Source organism: Mauremys reevesii, linkage group 21 (genome assembly GCF_016161935.1).
Source record: "Mauremys reevesii isolate NIE-2019 linkage group 21, ASM1616193v1, whole genome shotgun sequence".
In the NCBI taxonomy this organism is placed as follows: Eukaryota; Metazoa; Chordata; order Testudines; family Geoemydidae; genus Mauremys; species Mauremys reevesii.
The window spans coordinates 16,078,399-16,099,100 of NC_052643.1; the positions used below are offsets into that span (position 1 = coordinate 16,078,399).

The 20,702-nt window shown below is 42.5% G+C and overlaps 1 protein-coding gene across 33 annotated transcripts in view; it reads right to left on the minus strand.

The window, feature by feature from the left end:
* The window catches only part of CALML6 (calmodulin like 6), a 235,833-nt gene that overhangs the window by 53,850 nt on the left and 161,281 nt on the right, over nt 1-20,702 (minus strand). For 26 of the 33 annotated variants that reach the window (XM_039509202.1, XM_039509192.1, XM_039509190.1 and 23 more), the window contains 4 exons: nt 6,456-6,630; nt 6,135-6,279; nt 3,075-3,175; nt 1,430-2,069 (listed from right to left, as the gene is read on the minus strand). In XM_039509202.1, coding sequence (XP_039365136.1) covers nt 1,879-2,069; nt 3,075-3,175; nt 6,135-6,279; nt 6,456-6,579 — 561 coding nt within the window. In that variant the 5' untranslated portion in view covers nt 6,580-6,630 and the 3' untranslated portion in view covers nt 1,430-1,878. The other 7 variants (XM_039509211.1, XM_039509212.1, XM_039509194.1 and 4 more) reach the window with 2 other exon arrangements.

Genomic DNA, 20,702 nt, shown 5'->3' on the forward strand with positions numbered 1-20,702 from the left:
AGAACCATAGACAAGGCAGGATTTATTAGCCTCAACTTGTGCTGCTGGCACAGCCACAGAGTGGGTTCATCACAGGTTGATAGGGCAAGGAGCACTGCAGGATACTTCTATAATGCTCACTCAGCAAGATGGGCCTGAAGCACAGGAACACTAGATGGATTCTTGTTGGCTGAATAGTGCTTTGTTCATTGAAATCTAAATTTCCAAAGGTGGTGATTTGCTCCAGAAGTTGAAGGGGATCCCCACTTTCCTCACATCACATGCATCACTATCTCCCAGCTCTATGCTCAGACCACAGGGCAAATTCTCTGTTGCAGCTCCACTGAAGTCACTAGGGTGATGACAGCAGAGAACAAGCCCTGCCGGGGATCTTTGCAAATGTAGTAGGTTTTTTAGTGTCATGACACAATCACTAGTCCAGAGCAAAAATGAGGGTCTCATCCAAAGGCCATTGGAATCTGTGGGAGTCTTTAAATTGCCTTGGGTACTTTTTTTTTTTAATCAGTCTTTATTGGCTAAGTGTAGTGGGAGGGCTGCCTCTGGCACTGTAATATTTTCCCTTCCAGTTAAAGAATGACATGAGCAATTTCTTTTGCACATCTCACAAGAATCTCGCCTCCTCCTTTCAGTGGGAATTTGCCTGCTCAGCTCTCACCTGAAGAGAATTGTTAGTGTGAAACTGACAGAACCTTAGTTACACAGCACCTCAAATGAAATGCCAGAGCATTTAAAAATAAACCAGCAGCAACGCAGACCCAATGGCTTCAGTTTTACCCTTCTGGCTCTTCAGTGAGAAAATGGCTCATGCCAAGCTGGTGCTGTCAAGGCAAGTTCTGTTATGCTGTAATGAACTTTGAGGAGCTAATTAAGCTGTCAACTATTGTTAGAGATAAGCCTCTCACCCCTGCTTTGCCTCTGCTTCTCCCAGACAAAGTGCTCCCCAGGCACTGGCAACATACATCTGTGATAAACAGGGAATTTCACATTGTGGCAAATGGGGGTGGAAACCGAACATGTCAACATAAAAGCAGTTTGAGTTGGGCCTGAATTGCGCTCCTGCATCTGGACTTTCCCAAACCTTAGGGATGTTCAGACCTGAATCCAAACTTTGCACATTAAGCCCTTCTGCTACCCCCTTTTCTTTTTGTACAGCTGTTTGTGTAGTTGGAGGGCCTCCTTCCCTACCTCCTTCTGCTCCACAATGGCCTGCTTGAGATGGTAGCGAACATACCAGAGATCCAGAAAGAAGACATCAGAATAGGAGGATGGCGGTTGCTAGGGCAGGGAGCAGGTGGTTATATTAAAGAGAGGAAGGTGGTCCAATGATCTAAACACAGGGCTGAAAGCCAGGAACTCCCAGCCTCTAATCCTGGCTCACTTTCTGGCCTTGGGCACATCATTGTGAAGGTATCTATAAAATGGAGGTAATTTGATGTTGGGATTAATTGATATTTGTGGAACATCTCAAGGATGAAAAGGAATGTAAACCCGCATGGTTAAAGGCCCAAGCCAACCTCTAATTAATGTGAGGTTTGGGAAGGCACTTTTTTGATGGGCAGATTGCTGAACTATGTGATTTCTTGCACCTTCCTCTGAAGCAGCTCGGGCCAGCCATTGACAGAAAGGATAATGGACAAGATGAACCACATGTCTGAGCTGGTGCAGCTGTACCTGTGTTTCTAGAGAACTACCCAGTATAAGGACTCAGTATTATTAGGAAATTGTTAATGAAAACAAATTTCTGTTCATCTTCTAATGGAGAACAGAGAAATATTAAATTTCTGAAAGCAATACTATATTAATAAAAAGACGGTGTAGTGAGACATCCAAAATCTCTGTAACAAATCCAAACCCTTTCCAAGAAGTCTGACTCATGTATCAATAATGGGTTGGTATTGGGATCTCTTTCTGCTGTATGCTTCTACTGCTTTCTGCTGAAAGGTCAGATAAAATGCAATGTGGTTGCATTAAACTCAGCCACTTATTGACCAGTCTTTTAATGTCAATCCAAACCATGAACAGATATTTTTCCAGTGCTTTCCGGTTGCATTGGGAATGGCAGCAGATTTCTGTGGAGATTGAAGATTGAAGGCACAGAAATAAAAAATGGTTTCACACAGACTGTAAATGTCATATAGATAAATTATTTTGGAGAAGCAGACAAATCCTCTTGAATTCTGCTATATAAATGATGTTGCTGACAAATGAATGTTCATGCACTTCAGTCCCCATTTTTCTTGTTACAGGAAGAACTACTTAACTGGAGAGTTTGGTTCCCTTAATGAATATTTTAAAGTTAATTTAGTGCTGGTGAAAGGTGCTAGATTATCAGCCCTGAAGTCACATCTATTTAGAACTCACACCACACACAGAGGCCAAACTTTTCAAGTGTGACTAGTGATTTTGGAATCGTAGCTTGAAACACCTTAAAGGAGCCTGATTTTCAGACAGTGCTGACCACCCAGCCTCTGAAAATCAAGCCCCTTTAACATGTCTCAAGTTGGGTACCCACAACTGAGGCAATCATAATCTATCATAGAATCATATATTATTAGGGTTGGAAGGGACCTTAGGAGATCATCTAGTCCAACCCCCTGCTCAAAGCAGGACCAATCCCCAAATGGCCCCCTCAAGGATTGAATTTACAACCCTGGGTTTAGCAGGCCAATGCTCAAACCACTGAGCTATCGGTCACTTTTAAAATCTTGTTAAATACACTTCACAAACCCTCCTAAGAGAGAAGAAAATATCCTCATTTGGGTGGTGGGGGGCCACACAAAGTCATGGGGATTCAGGCACAAAGAGGTTAAGTGAATTTTCCAAGGTCACAGAGAGAGTTGGTGTCAAAGCCAGCATTAGAATTCAGCCCTATGTTCCTAGATCACACATCCCTCTCACAGTTGCATGACACTGTCTGTATGGAATACACCCACCTACTCATCATGGGTGACTTCCATGGGCAAAGCTTCTGAGGAAGGAAAGAAAGATCCAAGACTGCTGACTACAGGCTTTTGGGAGTATTCTTCCCAGTGCACCTTTCATTTGCTAAAGAGTCTTGTGTATGGATACTATACCTTCATAATCAATGGTTCCATCTCCATCCTTATCAGCTTCTTTCATCATCAGTTCAGCCTCCTGTTCATTTAGTGGCTCTCCAGCATTCATCAGTACATACCTAAAAATACAGACCAAATCTGGCAATAGTTTGCCCCTCCTAGGTGAATTTCAAAGCACTTTGCAAATATGTCAACCCTCAAAGGTGGGTGTATTTAGGTGCATTTTACAAGTGGGGAAATTGAGACACGGATTGGATATGTGACTTGGCCAAGGTCAAACGTGACCTAATTTTCAGAAGTTGTGAGCACCTACAACTCCAGTTAAAATGAATGTGAGTGACAAATGATCAGCACCTCTGAAAATCTCAGTCACAGTATATCAATGGTAAAACAAGTAATTAAACCCAGAAGTCCTGATTCCCAGTCCCCTACTTTAACCATTAGCCCATACCTATGGTGTACTCTGTTCATATTCTAATGGAAAACCTGCATAGAATTATGGAAATAAACATTCAAGTGACCACACACAGTATCACACAAGTGAGAGATGGTAAAGCCCTATTAAGCGATCTGGATTAGGATTGTTCCTTACAGTGTCTATTCTAGTGCATTGTCTATTTCCACCCCCAACACAAACAGAAACTTGAGATGTTGTGATCCCACTTAGTGAAGAAAAATAGTTCTTGAAATCTCACCCATGGTATCAGCCCATGAGTCTGAGAATTCTGATCCTAAATAAAGCCTGGACTGGCCAATCACAAACTCTCAGATACAGAATTAATCCTGTGTGTATCTGTAGACATGGGTATACTACAGCTAACACGAGCTTTCAGTATGAAAGGAAACCTAATTCACCTTTAGCAGATGTAAGAAAACACACACATTTATCCAGGTGTCCCTGGGGCTGTTGCAGCTTTGTAAGGATTGCTTGTATCTTGTATGTGTCAGGACACAAAAGCGTGCTGGATATTACTGCCCCTATCCCATCTGGCTAAGTTCTGCTTGCTGAGTGTAATGCATACAGGCAATCGTGCCTGCCATGTGCTTGGTGCGTAATTCAAAGTCAGGGAGGCCATTTCCATCATCAGAGCACATTGATGATCCACAGACCAAAGCAGTCAGAGAAGCTCACTATCATGAAAGATCTTCAAAGCAGTGTTCCTGTCCTTGGGGGAAAGGTGAGGGGAATAAGGGCACCAGCACTGTTCACTCTTGAGTTGAAATAATGTCAAGGCAATATTTAACGTTTTTTTTTTCTTTTGTTGAAACATCATGTGAGTTAGGAAAATAGAAATCATTAGAACAGCACAGGCTGGGGCCTGAAGCCAGATTTCCCAAGGAATTCAAGGTCAGATTTCAAAGTGGTCAGCACCCTCTTGGGGCCAGATTTTCAAAAGAACCCAGCACCAAAAAGGCATCCAACCTGCTGAGATCTTTGGAAAATCTGACCTTTAGTGTTAAAATGGGAAACAACTGGGTGCTGAGCACTTTCTGGCCTTGTTGGCCAAATCATTGATTGTCCTAGCTCTGTGCTCATGAACAATCTTGCTTTTCCAGTGGAATTATGGTTAATGTATTAATTTCCTTTTGAATGGATAGCAATGAAGGTTTGTTTTAGGACTCTGCAGGAACCTGAAGCCTGCACTAGCTCTCTTGGAACTTACTGTAGTACAAACTGCGTAGCTCCTCTGATTCTGCCAGCTTTGGTAGCTTGAAGCTTTGAGGCAAATCCCAGGCTTTTTAAATTAAAGAATGTTTGTTTTCTTTCCTTATCAAGACCAAGTTCTGAGGATGTTAAACAGTCTGGAACCTTGTGTCTGAATGATAAACACAAGAATTTCCAAGCTACATGCCTCCTTTTTTACACATTTATAAACAGGAGCTTGATTAATGCTGGTTAACCAGAGGAATATTTGCCTATGACCTTAAGTTAGCTAAATGCATTAATCTTTTCCAGTATAATAGATATATTTTTCCATATGGAAATCTATGTTAATTTCAAAGTGAAGAGTAGAAACATTTGCTACTTTTATAAAGTGATCTTTTAATTTTTTTCTTTTCTTTTTATCCTTTTTTCTTGTATTGTTGCCTTTTTCTTTTGTTCTTACCATGTTGGTTAATTCTTAGTTTTGTTTGTTGTAGATAATACAAAGAGCAAGAAACTCAGCTGGTGAAATCAGCATAGCTTCAATGGAGAGATGTCATTTTATGGGTGCTGAAAACATAGTCTAGAGCATAGTCTATTAGAGCTGAGCAAATGATTTATTTGACTAATTTCTGTTCACGAATTGTCTGCTAATGGCTTAAAGATTTTTCTTCAATGGGTTAGTTACTTTAAATGATTAACAGAATAATTTCTGTGAGTGATTCTTGGTTCCTAGTTTGTTCATTTACTATTAAATCTTAGAGCTATGTTGAATGGTTTGATCGGTCACATCATGTTTTATGCATGGTAGCTAAGGTTTCCAATATGATTTCACAATTTCAGAAAATAGTCTCTCCACATTTGACTTAAATTCACTGTTTCTGCCAACATTCTTATCAGTAAACTTGTTTGCTAGCATAGTCTCTGAAAGATAACAAAAAGTCATGCAAACATAGACTAAACATGTTAATCTAAAAATCTGAATGAAGATTCATGAGAATTTTTTTTCCATTATTCCCCAGATCTGATTGATGTTTCAGTTGATCATGTGTTCTTTGGAATGTAACTTTTGTAGATCTGGATGTCAGTGTAATTCAGACATATGGACCTTGATCTTTTGGAAACACTGAACAGTTGGGGAAAAAATCCTGTCTGGAACATCTCAACTGGACAGTAAAATAACATCAAAATAAATCCAATTTTCAGGGTCTAAATCAGTCAGTTTGTCAATCTGGAGTCCAGTGGCAAACTCAGATATTGACTGGGTGTTGAGATCCCACTACCTGTTCTGCCTTTCCAAAGCTTCAGCATTCCTCTTCCTACTTTAAAGGCATGGCCTGTTCCTGACTTGTAAGTCAATGGGAGTTGGGTATGTTCAGCATCATGCAGAACCAGGCCCATATTTTCATACCTTCAGGAAGACTGCTACTTACTTGAGTGTATTCCAATCAATGTAGCCTTTGTGTTCCTTATCAAAGACCTTGAATGCTGCCCTCAACTCTTCATCCTGGTTTTTAGCCTTTTCATGGTAAATGCCCATCAAAACCAGAAAACTGTCACAGTTCAAGGTGCCCTTATCTAAAAGAACAACAAAGCACTGGGATATATTAACATGCTAGTCATTGAGAAGCAGTCTAGTTAAGGTCTATCCTGCCTTGTGGATTCCTGTTGTGAACCACAGAACCTGGGCAGCTCAACACACTGGTTTCAGGGTAGGAAATATAGTAAAAGATAGGACTGGGGGAGGTTCTTACTGTCTTTGTCCACCTCCTTTGCCATTGTCGCCAGCTCTCTCTTGGTTGGGTTGATTCCCATCAAGCTCATAAGCTTCTCCAGCTCATCTGTTTTCACTAACCCATTGCCCTCCTCATCAAACATCTCGAAGACGCCTTTGTACTCTGTTATCTGCTCTGGTGTCAGTGTCTCAGCCTGTGTGGAAAGGAATAAACCAAAAGGTCCGTGCCAGATTCCAATAATTTTCTAGCTAGACGTGCTCAGCAATGTGCAGGAGGAAACACAACCAGCAGGGTCATCAGGCAAAGGGCTAAGCTAAAAGCACAGAAAACAGTTTATGTGCAGGAGAATAATCTAACGAATGTGATTCTTGTGATCTGCTGTCTCATGAAGCACCAGTGATAGGAAAAATACATTATTCTATACATCATTTGAAAGGTGGGACTCTTAAAATGGTCACTGATCCCTCAGACCAGCCAAAAATATGGGCCATTAGAGACCATTTATCAAATAGGACAACTTGCCCTCCAGTATCCAAAGAATTTCATGTTACTCCAATCCTGAATCATGGCCTAAGTGAGGAGGGGGAGTCTGAGTGCCAAGTTCTGTTAGTGATTAGAACAGGGAGTGGAGAATGTTAGGATGGGCTTAAAGTTAGCTGGTCTTTCGAGAATAAGAACATGATTGATGGTCTTTTCTGCTGAGGCCAGCCTGGTAGCTGTAGGAGGTATCTGTTGTCTACCTGCTGCAGGGCTGCCTAGAGGATTCCGGGGGCCTGGGGTCTTCGGCGGTGGGGGGTCCTTCCGTTCTGGGACCCGCCGCTGAAGTGCCCCGAAGACCCGCGGCGGGGGCCCACCGCCGCCGAATTACCGCAGAAGCGGGACCCGCCGCCAAAGTGCAGCCGGGTCTTCGGTAGCGGGGGGTCCCCGCCGCGGGTCTTTGGGGCACTTCGGCGATGGGTCCCGGAACAGAAGGACCCCCCCGCCGCCGAATTGCCACTGAAGAGCCGGCTGCACTTCGGCGGCAGGTCCCGCTTTGGCGGTAATTCGGCGGCGGAGGGGTCCTTCCACCCCGGAGCGGAAGGACCCCCGCTGGCGAAGATCGGGAGCGGAAGAAGCTCCGGAGGCCCCGCTCCAGGGGTCCTGAAAAACTCACGTGGGGGCCCCTGCGGGGCCTGGGGCAAATTGCCCCACTTGCCCCCCCCGGGGCAGCCCTGACCTGCTGTTCAGGTATTTGTTTTTTAAATGGTAGCCCCAGATTCTTCAAAGGAGCCATGATGGGAAAAAGATCTCACATGGCTTTTAAAAGGTTGTTCTCTGACATATGTTACTATAAGAGCTGCCCAGAGACCAGCACTAAAGATTTGAAAATGAAGATCTCCCGGCCAACCAGCAGAGTGGAGACTGGAGTCTCTGCTACAGATTCATGGCATTTGATCAGTTCATGCATCTGGCTCCCTGGAGAAGTGTTGGGTCTATATTTAACTTGCTCATAGTTGACTGGGAGGAGGGGCGGAGGGGAGGTAAGCAGCAGGGCCGGCTTTAGGCCGATTCCCCTGATTCCCCTGAATCGGGCCCCGCGCCCACGCCTAAGAGGGCCCCACTCCCTAAAGAAGAGCGCCTAACTTTTTAATTTTTACTCACCCGTCAGCGGTCCGGGTCTTTGGCAGCATTTTGGCAGCGGGTCCTTCAGTGCCGTGGAAGACCCGGAGCGAGTGTAGGACCCGCCGTCAAAGACCTGGACCACCGCCGGGTATTCGAATCGGGCCCCGCACCGCCTAAAGCCGGCCCTGGTAAGCAGGGAACACTTACTGAGTCTGCTCCTTCTCTCGCTTTACCATCTGCCCCTCTTCCCCCTCCCCCACATATTTCCTGACTGTACTGATTTTTTCTGCATCATGGTAGCCCACCTTCAGTCACTGCAACCAGCAAGCCATTTAAATAGTCTATGGACCTAAAAGCAGCACTATATCCTCCTCACTGACAGAGACTGTCAATTACAAGGTAACAAGCTTTCCACGCTTTCTACTTGCTATAGCAGCCCAGCCTGGGAAGTTATTTTTCTGAGTTCTGTGTAACAGAGAGGTTGAGTGAATGTTGTCTTGTTTCTCTAAAGTAGCTGGCCTCAGAGACTACAACATCCTGCCATTTACTCATTGTTAAAGACAATATTACTATAGCTCAAATGGTAGCGATTGGTGCGGTAGATCACAGGTTCAAACCCTCCTGATGACCACATTATGTAGCCATGGTCTGTCGCATGACCCAGCAAATACCCTTCCTACAACATTTCAGCCATATCAGATCAACTAAGTGATCCATCTATTTTGTATCTCTAACAGTGGCCTCAATCGGATACTTGAGAGGAAGGTGCTAGAGTCCTCTTAGTGAACAATAAAGAATAGGCGGTCCACAGGTGAAATTTCATCCTCATTCCCCTCAGTTGGAGGTTAACTTGTGCCCTGAAGTATGAGAATTAAATATCATTTAGATAAGACCATCTTGGTTTGATATGTGATGTAACTGTGGTGTTCTTGTTATCCAGATAAATGGCTAATCTTCTTTTGACTCCTCCTAAGCTCTCTGCCTCAGGGATGTCTTGTGGCAGTGAATTCCATAAGGTAATTGTGATGTGTACAAAAAAAGGGGGGGATTTCCTTTATCAGGTTTAAGTGTTTTGCCTCTCAATTTTATTGAAAGTTCCCTTGTTCTTGTACTGAGAGAGGGTGGATAGAAACCTCACCAATTCACCTTTGCTATCCATTGCTATTCTATCATGCCTACTCCTTTGTTAAGACTGTATAAGACCTAAGTATTATTAATTATTATTCATCTCCTCTCTAAACTAAACAGTCATAGTCTGCACAGTCTCTGTTCACAAGGACGTCCCTCCAGGCCTCTCGTTTTTATCACCCATTTCTGAAAGGAGAAGCAAAGGAGTTCTCTTTCTAGAGATAGTGTGAACAGAGCTGAACCTGGTATCCCAGGTGAGGACATACCATCAATTTATAAAATGGCATGGTGATATTTTAAGCATCTTCCATCCCATTCTTTAAACATTGTCACATTATGTTTGCTTTTTTAACTGCCACTGAGCACTGAGCAGCTGTTCTCAGCTGAGCTGCCAACAGTGAACCCAGATCTTTCTCCCTGAGTAATTACAGTTAATTTAAAAAACAGCAATGTATATATGTGGTTCAAATTATTCCTTATTACTTCATTTCTCAACATTAGAGCTTGTGGAAAAACAGCAGAAAAAAATTGTGAATTATTTCTAATTGTTTTGGTGAGAACTTTGAATTAAAAGATAAAGACCCTATAATATAAAGTTGTTGAAAAGAGGAAATGTTTTGTCAAAAACTTTCATGAAAAATTGGAGTATTTTCAAGCAGCTCTAATCAACATTAAATTATCCATGCGATCATGCTGCCTATTTACCTAGTTTTGTGTTCTGATGATCCTGATGAGGTCATAGAACATGGGCAGGTAGGCATTTTGAACGTTTTACCCACACACTCATATGTTCTAAAAGACAAGCATAGAAATAAGAGTTAAAGTTTAAGGGGGAACCTGAGAGTTATAAGGAAGATTTTGGAAGACAAGTTTACAGAGAGAGGCTCTGAGGAAAATCTGACGATAGCCAAAGTCTCATTTTCAAAAGCAACTGAGGCACTCAGCCTAAATTCCACTGATTTTCCAATGGGACTCAGGCTCCTAACTGTTGAACTCACTTTTGAAAATGAAATGTAAGAGCCTAAATCACTTGAAAATTTTGCCCATGACAGCTGACCTGTTCTAACACACCTCTAGACAAAGCCTGAATAATCACCTATTACTTTCCATTCTGTTTGGCTTTAAACATGTTAGTGTCTGTCCAGAATGGTAAATGCTTATACTGATCATTGAATGTTTCTGTCTCTTGTCTCCCCCTGCAAACATCAACCTGGTAAAAGATTTAACCTGTCAAAACTGCTGGGGTGAAACTCCTACCCACATTTATAGGGCTGCACAGCATGACAGGACATAACCGGTCAAACAACAAATCCAGTGGGTGACACTAGAGGGCAGCACTGCACTTTTCAGTGACCTGCATTGTTACATCAATGATGAGAATGGGTCTGTGAACAATGAGAGCTGAAGTTTTGCCAAGAGGAAATGGCCATGCTGAGGACCAGTTTTGCAACCGCCAAAGGTCCTCTGACTAGAGCGAGGCTGGTGCCTGTTTAAGAGGGTTGAGGGAGTAATAACAATTCCAGTCTGACTTCTCTTCCCCAGAATGCTTTCACTTTTACAACTCTTCCTGCTTGTAAGTCATCACTAGAACGTGCCTGGGGACTGATAGTCCCTAGCAGAGATAACATTTGCAGCAGAGTGACCCCGAAAAGCTACCGTAGCACATAAGGCCTCAGATCCAAATCTCAGATCCCAAAGGGCTGTTCAAAATCCAGATCTGGATCTAGATCCAAATGTTATTGCCTGAGCTCATCTGTGTTCGGGAGCTGTGTCGGCCTCACTCCGGGCAGCTCTGCAAAGCCAGCCTAAAAGCAACTGCCATGGGTAGCAATCTGCCCTGCATTTCACCACAGAGTTTAAGTTTATAGCATTTCTCCCGTGGTCTAGAGTCCAGGGCAAGGAAGAGCTCCCTGTATCCTCATTACCAAAGCACATCCTGGGGAAAGAGTTGATGACAGTGCAGGAAGTGAAAGAAGGAAATGTGGTTTCAGATAGAGTAGAGAAAAGGCACAGACTCACTGTGTGGCTCCTGAATTCCTAGCAGGAGGGAAGTTAAAGTATTTTATTCTTTAAAGGACCTCCTCTCCCCCTCTCTCTAATTGCTTGTTTTAGCTACTGAGGCTATGGCATCTTTTCCTGTTTATGCCCTCTACTCTTCTCCTTCTCCCTGCTTCTTAAATGTGAATTCCAATTTATCTGCCACTGCTGGCATTGCCAAAGTCAGTCTTCTCCCTAATGTTGCTGCTGTGTTATGGTGTTTTGGTAAAGAGTGAGTGGTCCTTTGTAATATGCAGGTTAATAGTCTGTAGAACGTTTTGTAATCCTTCAAGATGAGAGGGACCAGAGTGGGCCTAAAGTTCTAATGATTATTATAAATAATGTGCAAAGTATCTGATTTTTGTCTGTTCATATTTACTTATCTTTATGCTCCTCCAGATCTTCAACCCTATCCTGACCTAGCAGAGATTCTCAGGCCAACATACTGCAACAGATGTCAGTAAGAGCTTTGAGCGTGGCTAGCAAAGGCAGGATTAGGTTCTTAACATCCCCTGAATTTAAGTTCCTATGGAAAGTTGCATTAAGCAGCTTTCAAATTTTACCATATAGCTCCTGAGAGCTTGGGTGCTGCTCGTCAATTTCTCATCTTCAGATGCCAGGATACAGGCAGTTGTTCACTGTTTAAATCTTCATTTAAAAGATTTTCCTCACCTCAGTGGTTTTGGAAACACTTTGTCCCACCAGGGAATAAGATTGTGAATGAGAGATTCAGGAATTCCACCTAAATTCCTATAGCAAACAAGGAGCTCTCGTCCCATGGTGAAAATAATACTTTGCATTTGTCTAGCATCTCCACTCTGAGGAGATCAATGCACTTTATACCTGTCAATTGGTTTTCACAACCCTCACTGTAGATGTTAAAACATAGCAAGGCAAAGTAACCAAGGTCACAAAGCAAGCCAGTGTCAGAGATGGAATTAGCACTCAAGTCTCTTGAAGCGTAGTCCTGTGCTCTAACCATTAGCTAATACTGCTTCTCTTAATTCCCTAAATGCTCAACATCTCCTTAATGGCAGCAAGGAGCGTGATAACAACTCATAATCAGCCACCTGATTCACCTTGTACTGAACAGAGAAAGTCCAGAAAAATATGGGATTTCTGAACTCATGTAGGTTATTAATGTTTATGGAGTCTTTTTAGCTTCCACCTTCCATTCTCCCTGCCAGGGAGGGGGTGTCAGGTTTTTCATTATAAATGGCTATTTTCGGGCATTTGTAATTCAACTACTAAAGATAAACCAAAATAAAAAGAGACCTCCTAATTGTAAATAATATTAATTGTGGCATTAATTGGTCAAAGCTGGGAATGTGCAATAGACTAATGCTCTGTCTCCAAATCCTGCTCCATTTTCCTCTGATGAGGCAGAAACCCTAAAGTTGCTTTGATTCCCTGGTTCTTGCCTTGTGTCCTGATGCTAACTGTCATCAGTCTGGATATTTGACTCTACAGTCCCTGAAATCTTTAACAGGGGCAAAGGTAGAGCAACAAAGAAACTGATACATTCGTGAAGCCACTCACCCAGCCATATTTGTTTTGAGTTTATTTTAGTGAGCTTAATTTGATGCGGTTATGATTGTTCATGATTTCAGTTACTGTTTTCCCCACAATGGCTGGTTCCCTGGTTATTTGCTGCAGGGGGTGCTTGGAACTTAAATGGCAGATTTTAATTTAGGATCTGATTCTGCGCATTGTGGTCAATGAAAGCAAGAGCAGATCCTTAATACCAAGGAAAAATCCATTTGACATTTATGGTTTCACTTCTCCCAGCTGCGCAGGGATGATCCTTAGTACTTTCCTCCTGTATTTTCAGTTCAACACAGGACACTCCCTGCTTTCTATCAAAGTATTGTGTAATATTGCTGTGTACTATTAAACAGCCACAACATTCCATCCCAGATGTGGCTGCATTCAGCAATGTGAGAAGTGTTCTCTGTGTTTGTACTGTTTTTATAACCAGTTTTTAAAGTATTTTGAGTTCTTTAGACAAGACACAGCATAAATGCCAGTAATTATTTATTAGTGCTATAGTCATCTAAACTCTGAATGTTTAAAACAGCATCCTTTCCTTTTGTGAAACATAGAGTACATGCTGAGTTGGTGTTAAATAACCTTTCAGAAAGCTCCAGGATCACCACATCTCCACTCATAAAGAATTAATCCTGCACGTTTTTCCTAGAAAATGCTTTAATTATTAAACACTTTTTTTAAAGTTTGCAAGAGAAATGAATTTAAATAGACATATTAAAAAATTAAAGAATTCTTTAATGAGGTAGTCATTCAAGCACGTCCAAATAATTTTAGATGAGGCAATTAACAAAATATGAGTCTACTGTCTGTTAGAGCTGTTCAGCATTGCTTTGAGATCATTTGTCTTACGAAGGTCTATATTGCAATAGGTTTTCACACGAAGTCCTGAACAGGTTGTTTGAAAAGTGTTTAATCAATATCACCAGTACACAGAAGAAATGCTCCAATCATTACAGTTTGGGATAGCAAGGAAAGACAGTGCACTCACCATGTTTGCAGTGTCTAGGAAGGCTGCTCAGAGAGGATGTCAATAACCTACCAGTAACAGTGTCTGGCCCCAGATGGAAAGTGATCTCTCCCTTTTAGATCGTAGAAGAGGGTTAGGCCATCAGTCCCCAGGGAACAATAGATTCTTGGAAACCTTTTATGGCTTCAAGAGCTTAAGACAGGGAACCCTATTTTGGGAAGAATCTTATTTCTAACTACATCTGCTTAGTACATGAGACCGTCAACTCACAGCTAAGATCCATTTTTAAGGGTGGTTTTCTCTTTACATTCTCCACCTTCCTGCGGGTGGTGGTATTTTAATAAATGAAGACAGAAGTGTAACACATCAATAATCTATACCAGGCTGATAATCCAGCCTTTGTAACTGCAGACAAATCAGATGGGCTGAACCCTTTCCAACGTGGCTACTGATTTGAAGTGTCTCCAGTTCAGGGTGCCCAACTCAAGATATGGAGAACCTGATCAGCTAGGCCCTATTGAATTGAACTGCAGCACCTCTGAAAATCAGACCCTGGTGTCCCCACCTGGGAACCCAAAATCAGGGGCCACTTTTGAAAACTTTGGCCTGAACAACTCTTGGTCTTAGTTTTCCTATCTAAAAAAAAAAAATAGGAAGAATTTATTTACCTACTTTATAGTGATAAAAGCACAATTCATATGATGCTTACCTAATGTTTGTAAAGTGCTTAGAGAGCATCAGCTGAAAGGTGCTGAGTTTATTTTAGTGAGTGCAAAGTTTTATTTATTGTCCTGATGAGGGAGAGAAATCCAATTCTCACTGAATGTGGGGATCATACAACTGTACATCAGAGTGCTTAAGAATGGCAGTGGCCTTGCCATGTTATAACATGTGTTGATCTTGATTATGTGGACAAGACCAAAATATGTTACCACCATGTTAAGGAACTGTGGCTAGTCCTGGTGAAGACCAGAAATTACAGGACCCGGACGAGTTATCTAGGCTCCAAAGATACCCATTGCTGAATAATGGCGGTCAGCAAGAGAAATAGCAAATTTAAGTACCTAGAAGCCCCTGCAGTCTTGTCTACACTAGGGCTCTCACTAAGCCAATGGGAGACCCATTTTAATATTTTTCCTAAAATTCTCTAGTGTAAACACAGCCTTAGAAACCCTCCAATGCAAAGCTGTAGAGAAATGCAACAGAGTATCAATATTTACAGCTTTCTTAGAATTGATTGGAGACAAAGCTTTGGATTTATTTTTTTTCGGCTAGTTGATTAGGTGACATCCCCCGCCATATTTACAGATTTTAGGTAGCTTCAGTCTGAACCCTAAGCCCCTTGGCAGCACCCCTTTAACCTGAGTACATGCATTGCACTGTGTGTGTGTGTGTGTAGCACTTTTTCCTTTTGAACCTTTGCCCACATGCTATAGACTATTAAATAATTAAATAATTCCCAGCAAAAACTGTGCACTGCCCAGAGGCTCTTCCTTCATGAGGAGGGGGATTAGAAACTCCAGTTCCATTTGATGAATGAAGATTAGATGGACTAAAAAGCTAGTGCCTTTGGGTGTGGAGGGAAGGAAGAGTCACACCACTGAAGAAAAAAATAGACCAAAAAAAAGATTGACTTTCCTTTTTCTCTTTGGGGATAGGAGGAATGAGCCAATGGGAGGATCTAAAGACACAATACAAGGAGTCTGGGCGATTAAATACAATGCAGCATTGTCAGTGTCTACTTGCGCATTTTGGGCTCTATGGCCAATGAATTTCCAAATGGACTTAAAGACAGAAAGACGCATAGCAAGTGCATCAGCTGAAAGAACAAACCCCTTGGGATGATGGTCCCTTTGTGCTGTGAATTCAAACGGGAGAAAAGGAAGCGAAATAAATGGCAGGGCCTGAGGACACGAGGTTGGGAAAGCAGTAGCATTAAAGGGATGTATTAAACATAATGTTTTCATAATCTTATGACCAGAAATAAAAATAGTTCAGCCAACAGGACATTGCTTTATAGCTCTTGGACCTTGCTCTTCTCCAATACAAGGGAAGTGCTTTATTGTTTCAATGAAAGAAAGCCAGGGCTGCTTTCAGATTTAGCAGATTTTTCTTTTTTAAATGACCATGAATCTGGTTTAATTGTATTTGGCCAGAGCAATCTGAACCCTGAGAAATGAGGAGGAGCAAGCTAGCTGGCTGGCTCTATGCTTAGGATGGTTTCTGTTAGGGATGGGCCCAAGGCACTCATTTCTGATTAGGCTCTGCTTGATCCTGATGTTCTGAGCTGGGCATCTGTTCAGACACTTTTATCATTTACAGCTCCTGTGCATGCACAAGAGATGTGTCTCTAGATGAACTATTTTACAAAATGGACATTACCAGCCCACTTGTGGTCCCTTTTTTGGGAGTTTCAGCAGAAAAGCCAAGGATGAAACATGCTATACAAAACTCACCACTCACCGAGCTCTAAGGGTCCATCTACGCTATGAAAATCAGCCATTGCTGACAGGGGTTAAGCAATGTTGCCTCTCAACTAGTGTTAAAAACTATTTAAATGCTAGTGTAGACAGGACAAAACTATTTAGTTCACCATTACAGAAAGCAAGACTAGCCTTGTCTATGCTAGGGACGTCTGTGAACCTTTCCCACTGTTGCTAGCACTAGTTCTGCGCCATTGGTGCTGGCAGTATTGGAACCCCTAGTGCAGACAGGCTGCTGGCGGTTGCCAGACTCTTAACCACTATGTTGTTTTAACTGCTTGAGCTAGGTCTTACTGATATAGTGTTTAAAGTGCCAGCAGCCCCTCTGCACTAGGGCTATGTGGGAGCTGTATTGGTGCTAGCAATGGTGGGGCATTTTTGGCAAGACCATGGACACCACATTCCACCTGGTCTCTCAATCATGCTTTCTGGAAGGGTGCTGGAACTGGTTATCTCCCTGCAGCACCGGTGTGGGAACTGGTTTTACTTCCTAATGCAACCTGCCCTAAAAGGGTGCCCTGCAAGGCAAGCAAGGTGCCTGCTGCTGGCTATGCTTGTGCTGCTATGTGTTTGTTAAAATGTCTCAGTTAGGATCAGGGCATGTGGAGTTAGAGAGAGAGAGAGAGAGAGAGAGAGAGGAGATGTAGTATGGGCCAGTGGGTAGGGCACTCCACTGGGACTCTCACCCTCTGGCTTGTATTCCTGGCTCTGCCACTGACCTGCTGGCTGACCTTAGACAAGTCGCTTCCTCTCTCTCTGTGCCTTGGTTTCTCCTCCCATCCTGTCTCGTCTGTTTAACGAGTCCAAGGCAGTGGAATCCCTTACTCTGTGTTTGTAGTGCACCTACCATAATGGGGTTCTGGTCTCCATTGAGGCCTCTAGGTGCTAATGTAATGCAAATAATTAATTTTTAAAAAGTGACAGACATGGTTCCACAGATTAGCTTTATCCACAGTTTGGCTAAAGGGTGTTAAACTTCTGAGTTTGCAGTCCAGCCATTTTCCTAATCACTAAGATTTTCTACAAATCATCAGTGTGCATGCACACCCCTCTCCCCACATGTGGTGTATCAGATGGAGGGTAAAACCCCATCCTGTGTTTATTCGAGAGATTCCCCCAGCTCCAATGAAGGGTGCTCTTCAGAGCTCTCAGAACCTTCACTCTTTTTCCTCTTCAGTATACATTTTCCTTTTACTTGTCCAATCTGATTGGCTTTGCCAGTTGTTTACAGCTGTGATCTGCCAGCCTTGTTCCGGAGCCAGGGATGGGAAGAGATGTTGCTGGAGCAGGTCTGCGTCTGCGTCACTGTCAGCAGCTTGCAGCACAATAACACATGCTCGCTCAGGAAGGAAATGCAGGCAGGGAAGTAAATTGTCTCAATAATTCATGAGCTTTATAGCCCAGTGCAAATTATACCCAGAGTCTGTCATAAAATTCAAGTTCATGTCCCATTATAGTAAAGCTCCTTAACAATATTAAAGTGGTATATTCATAATGGTATTTATGATCACTGCAGTATAATCTTTGGAAAACATTAAGTGATAAATGTGCAACATCCAAAGTGAAGCATCAGTAGACACTGAATGGAGTCAGAGGCAGTGAGAAGACATCCCCTGTCCTGCCTTTGCCTGCTGCACTGCCCTCAAATACCATTTATTCACTATGCAAAATACATTCTCCTCATCAATAATATATGCATTACTATCTAGGAGGGCCTGGCTTTGTGGATTAAGCAGCAGGTTTGAAATACTTAGACTGCCTGGAACTCACATTCTAACCTCAGCAGGTCTGGTCTTTTGAAGCAAGGATTGTCTCTTTGTGTGTTCATTCAGTGCCTAGAACAGTGGGACCCATGTCTGAGATGCTTCCACAATACATATAATAACAGGGCTCAGCCCTTTATCTTCCCAAGGTAGGGGATTGAGTTTCATAGGGTTTATCCTGTGGGGCATTTTCAGAACAGATGTTTAAAGCCAAAGTCCTGTTTGCTTTGATTAAAAATGCCCTGGCATTTTTCATAAAAGCAAGGTTTGCCCTGGTTGTGTTGATTAGAGCAATATTTCCTCTCCCACACATTTTCTGCAACCTGTTTGCGATCGGCTTGCACTGGTTGTCTGCCTAGCTTCCAGCCCAGAGGTGGCTGCATTTAACAGTGGATGAAATCGGAGTATATTTACAGAGTTCAGAAAGAGCTTTGGGAGGAAAGGTTCCCCTAATACTGGGCCAGATCCTCAGTCAGCATAGTACCACTGAAGTCAACATAAATCATCATAGTTACACCAGCTGATGATCTGGCCTAAGCTCATATCTCAAGCTGAATGTATAATTTACAGCAAATATTTAGCTTTTCCCAAGTTATCTGCAGATGACAATTTTCTCTAATTTCTTGGTTATTGAAAATTTATTACCAGAATAACTTTGGAATGATTCATGGCCTCTAGCTTGTGCATGAGCATCTGAAATTCAAGGTGAGTTGCCTAGTTTTTAGTGATAGACTGATCATACGGTGGTGTTTCTGAGCCTTGGTTGGCTGAACATGGCTTTTAGGATCACACTTCCAGTGTGAATCCTTTGCATTCACAAATTCACAGTTCACTTTCCATCAAAATTATCTAATAGATGTGTACAACTGGCTGTTTCTGCAAACAGTCCTGCCTACAATCCTGTTCACTAAAAGACTCCTAGGAAGTCAATGGGCCCTGACACAGGCCCAGCAAATTCAATGATTTATTTGAGTGGATTTTTGTGGCAGTTTTGTTGGGGTGCACTCAGCTCTATAACCAAGTTTTGGATTTCTCCTTTGTGTGAGATGGGAGGGGAAAATACATCTTTTTTAGAAGGAAAATATGTTCTGGTTTTTTTCTGATTATTGTTGTCAGCTTCTCCTGCAGCTGTATAACCACAGCCTGGGGTTACCTCCCCTCCCATTCTGCTAAAGCTGCACAAATCAGGCTGTCATCATAAATGAGAGAGACTGGGGCAGATCGCTTCATCATGGGGAGTGAATAGCAGCTCCAACGAGACAGAACTGAGCGTATTGTAATTGCCAGAACTGATTATATAGTAATTGGACAAATGTGCCATAACTGCTCTGCTTTACGAGCACACATATTAAGGAACTTGTTATGCACTGACAGCGGAGAAATTGCAGGGCACTGACACGAACAAAACCTACCTAAAGGTTTGTAAGACCTATGTGTTCAACAGTGGCAGAATGTGGGGCTACCCTGAAGTTTGAGAAAGAGCACGGGACTGGGAGCGAGGAACTCCTGACAGCTATGACACTGCTACTTCCAGCTGAAAGCAAGTTACTTGTCTATTCTACCTCTGCTTCCCCACCTATAAAATGGGGACAATAATATCTACCTACCTACCTGACACAGTGCTGTGAAGAGCTTCTAGGAAGCATAACAAACTCATCTGAGCCTAAGAACAAAGCCCACTTACCGCACATGCCTCTTAGAAATATGTGTCTAGATTGTGAGCTTTTGGGGGCAAAGGCTCTCTTTTTGTTTTGTGTCTGTACAGCTCCTATCACAATGGGGTCCTGGCCCATGACTGGGGCTCCTAGGCCGTTGTGTAATACAAATAACGAATAATAATAGCAGTTGGTACAATAAAGGACAAACTCATAATAAGAAGGTTTCTCTTCCCTTCATTGGGAAACCGAGGCACAAAGATGCTAAAGTCCATGTCTTCAAAAGTAGCCTCTAATACTGGGTGCCAACTGATTTCTGTTGGAATTGGCAGGTGCTCAGCACCTCTGAAAATACACTGTGATACCCCCAAATTAGAGAGTGCTTTTGAAAGTTTGGCCCAAGATTTATACAGCAAGTTGGTAGTAAAAGCAAGAGTCCTAACCCCCATTTTTCTGCTCTAGCCACTACATAACACTTCTTCATTGGCCCTCCTGCTATAGTGTAGACTATAAATTGGATGAAAGAAAAGGGCTGATAAGTCCAGGCTTCCAGTCATCTCCACTGTGCACTAGCTGAGCTAACTGCTAAGTGACTCAGATCACTTGGGGGGTAATTAGAGTTATGACTTGAGTCCCAGGTGTGGATAAAAAAAGTTTAGAACTAGTTGATTTTGTTAAGTTCTGTTTTAAGGGGGTTGTATTTCACATACCCCCTTGCTCAAGTGATCCCAAATTTGGACCCCTGAAACTACCTATCACTCCCATAAGGCACAGCAAATTTCAAGACAATCTGAGTCAACAAGTAGACTTGAGAGCACTTAGAATTGTCCACCTTTAAACAGAAAGAGACACTCAACCCCACCTACAGCAGAGCTATAATGACTCAAATGACACATTGTTACCCACTCTGTACATGCTTAATTCAGGTTTATTAACCTGTTAGCCACCATCCATGAACAACAGATAGGTATGAAAAACACATGCAGAAGGGATATAGAGGATAAAGGGTATGAGACAAACTTTTCCTTTAAAGAAAAAAGAACAAAAATAAAAATCATAGCAATTCAGAATCCTAAATCTCC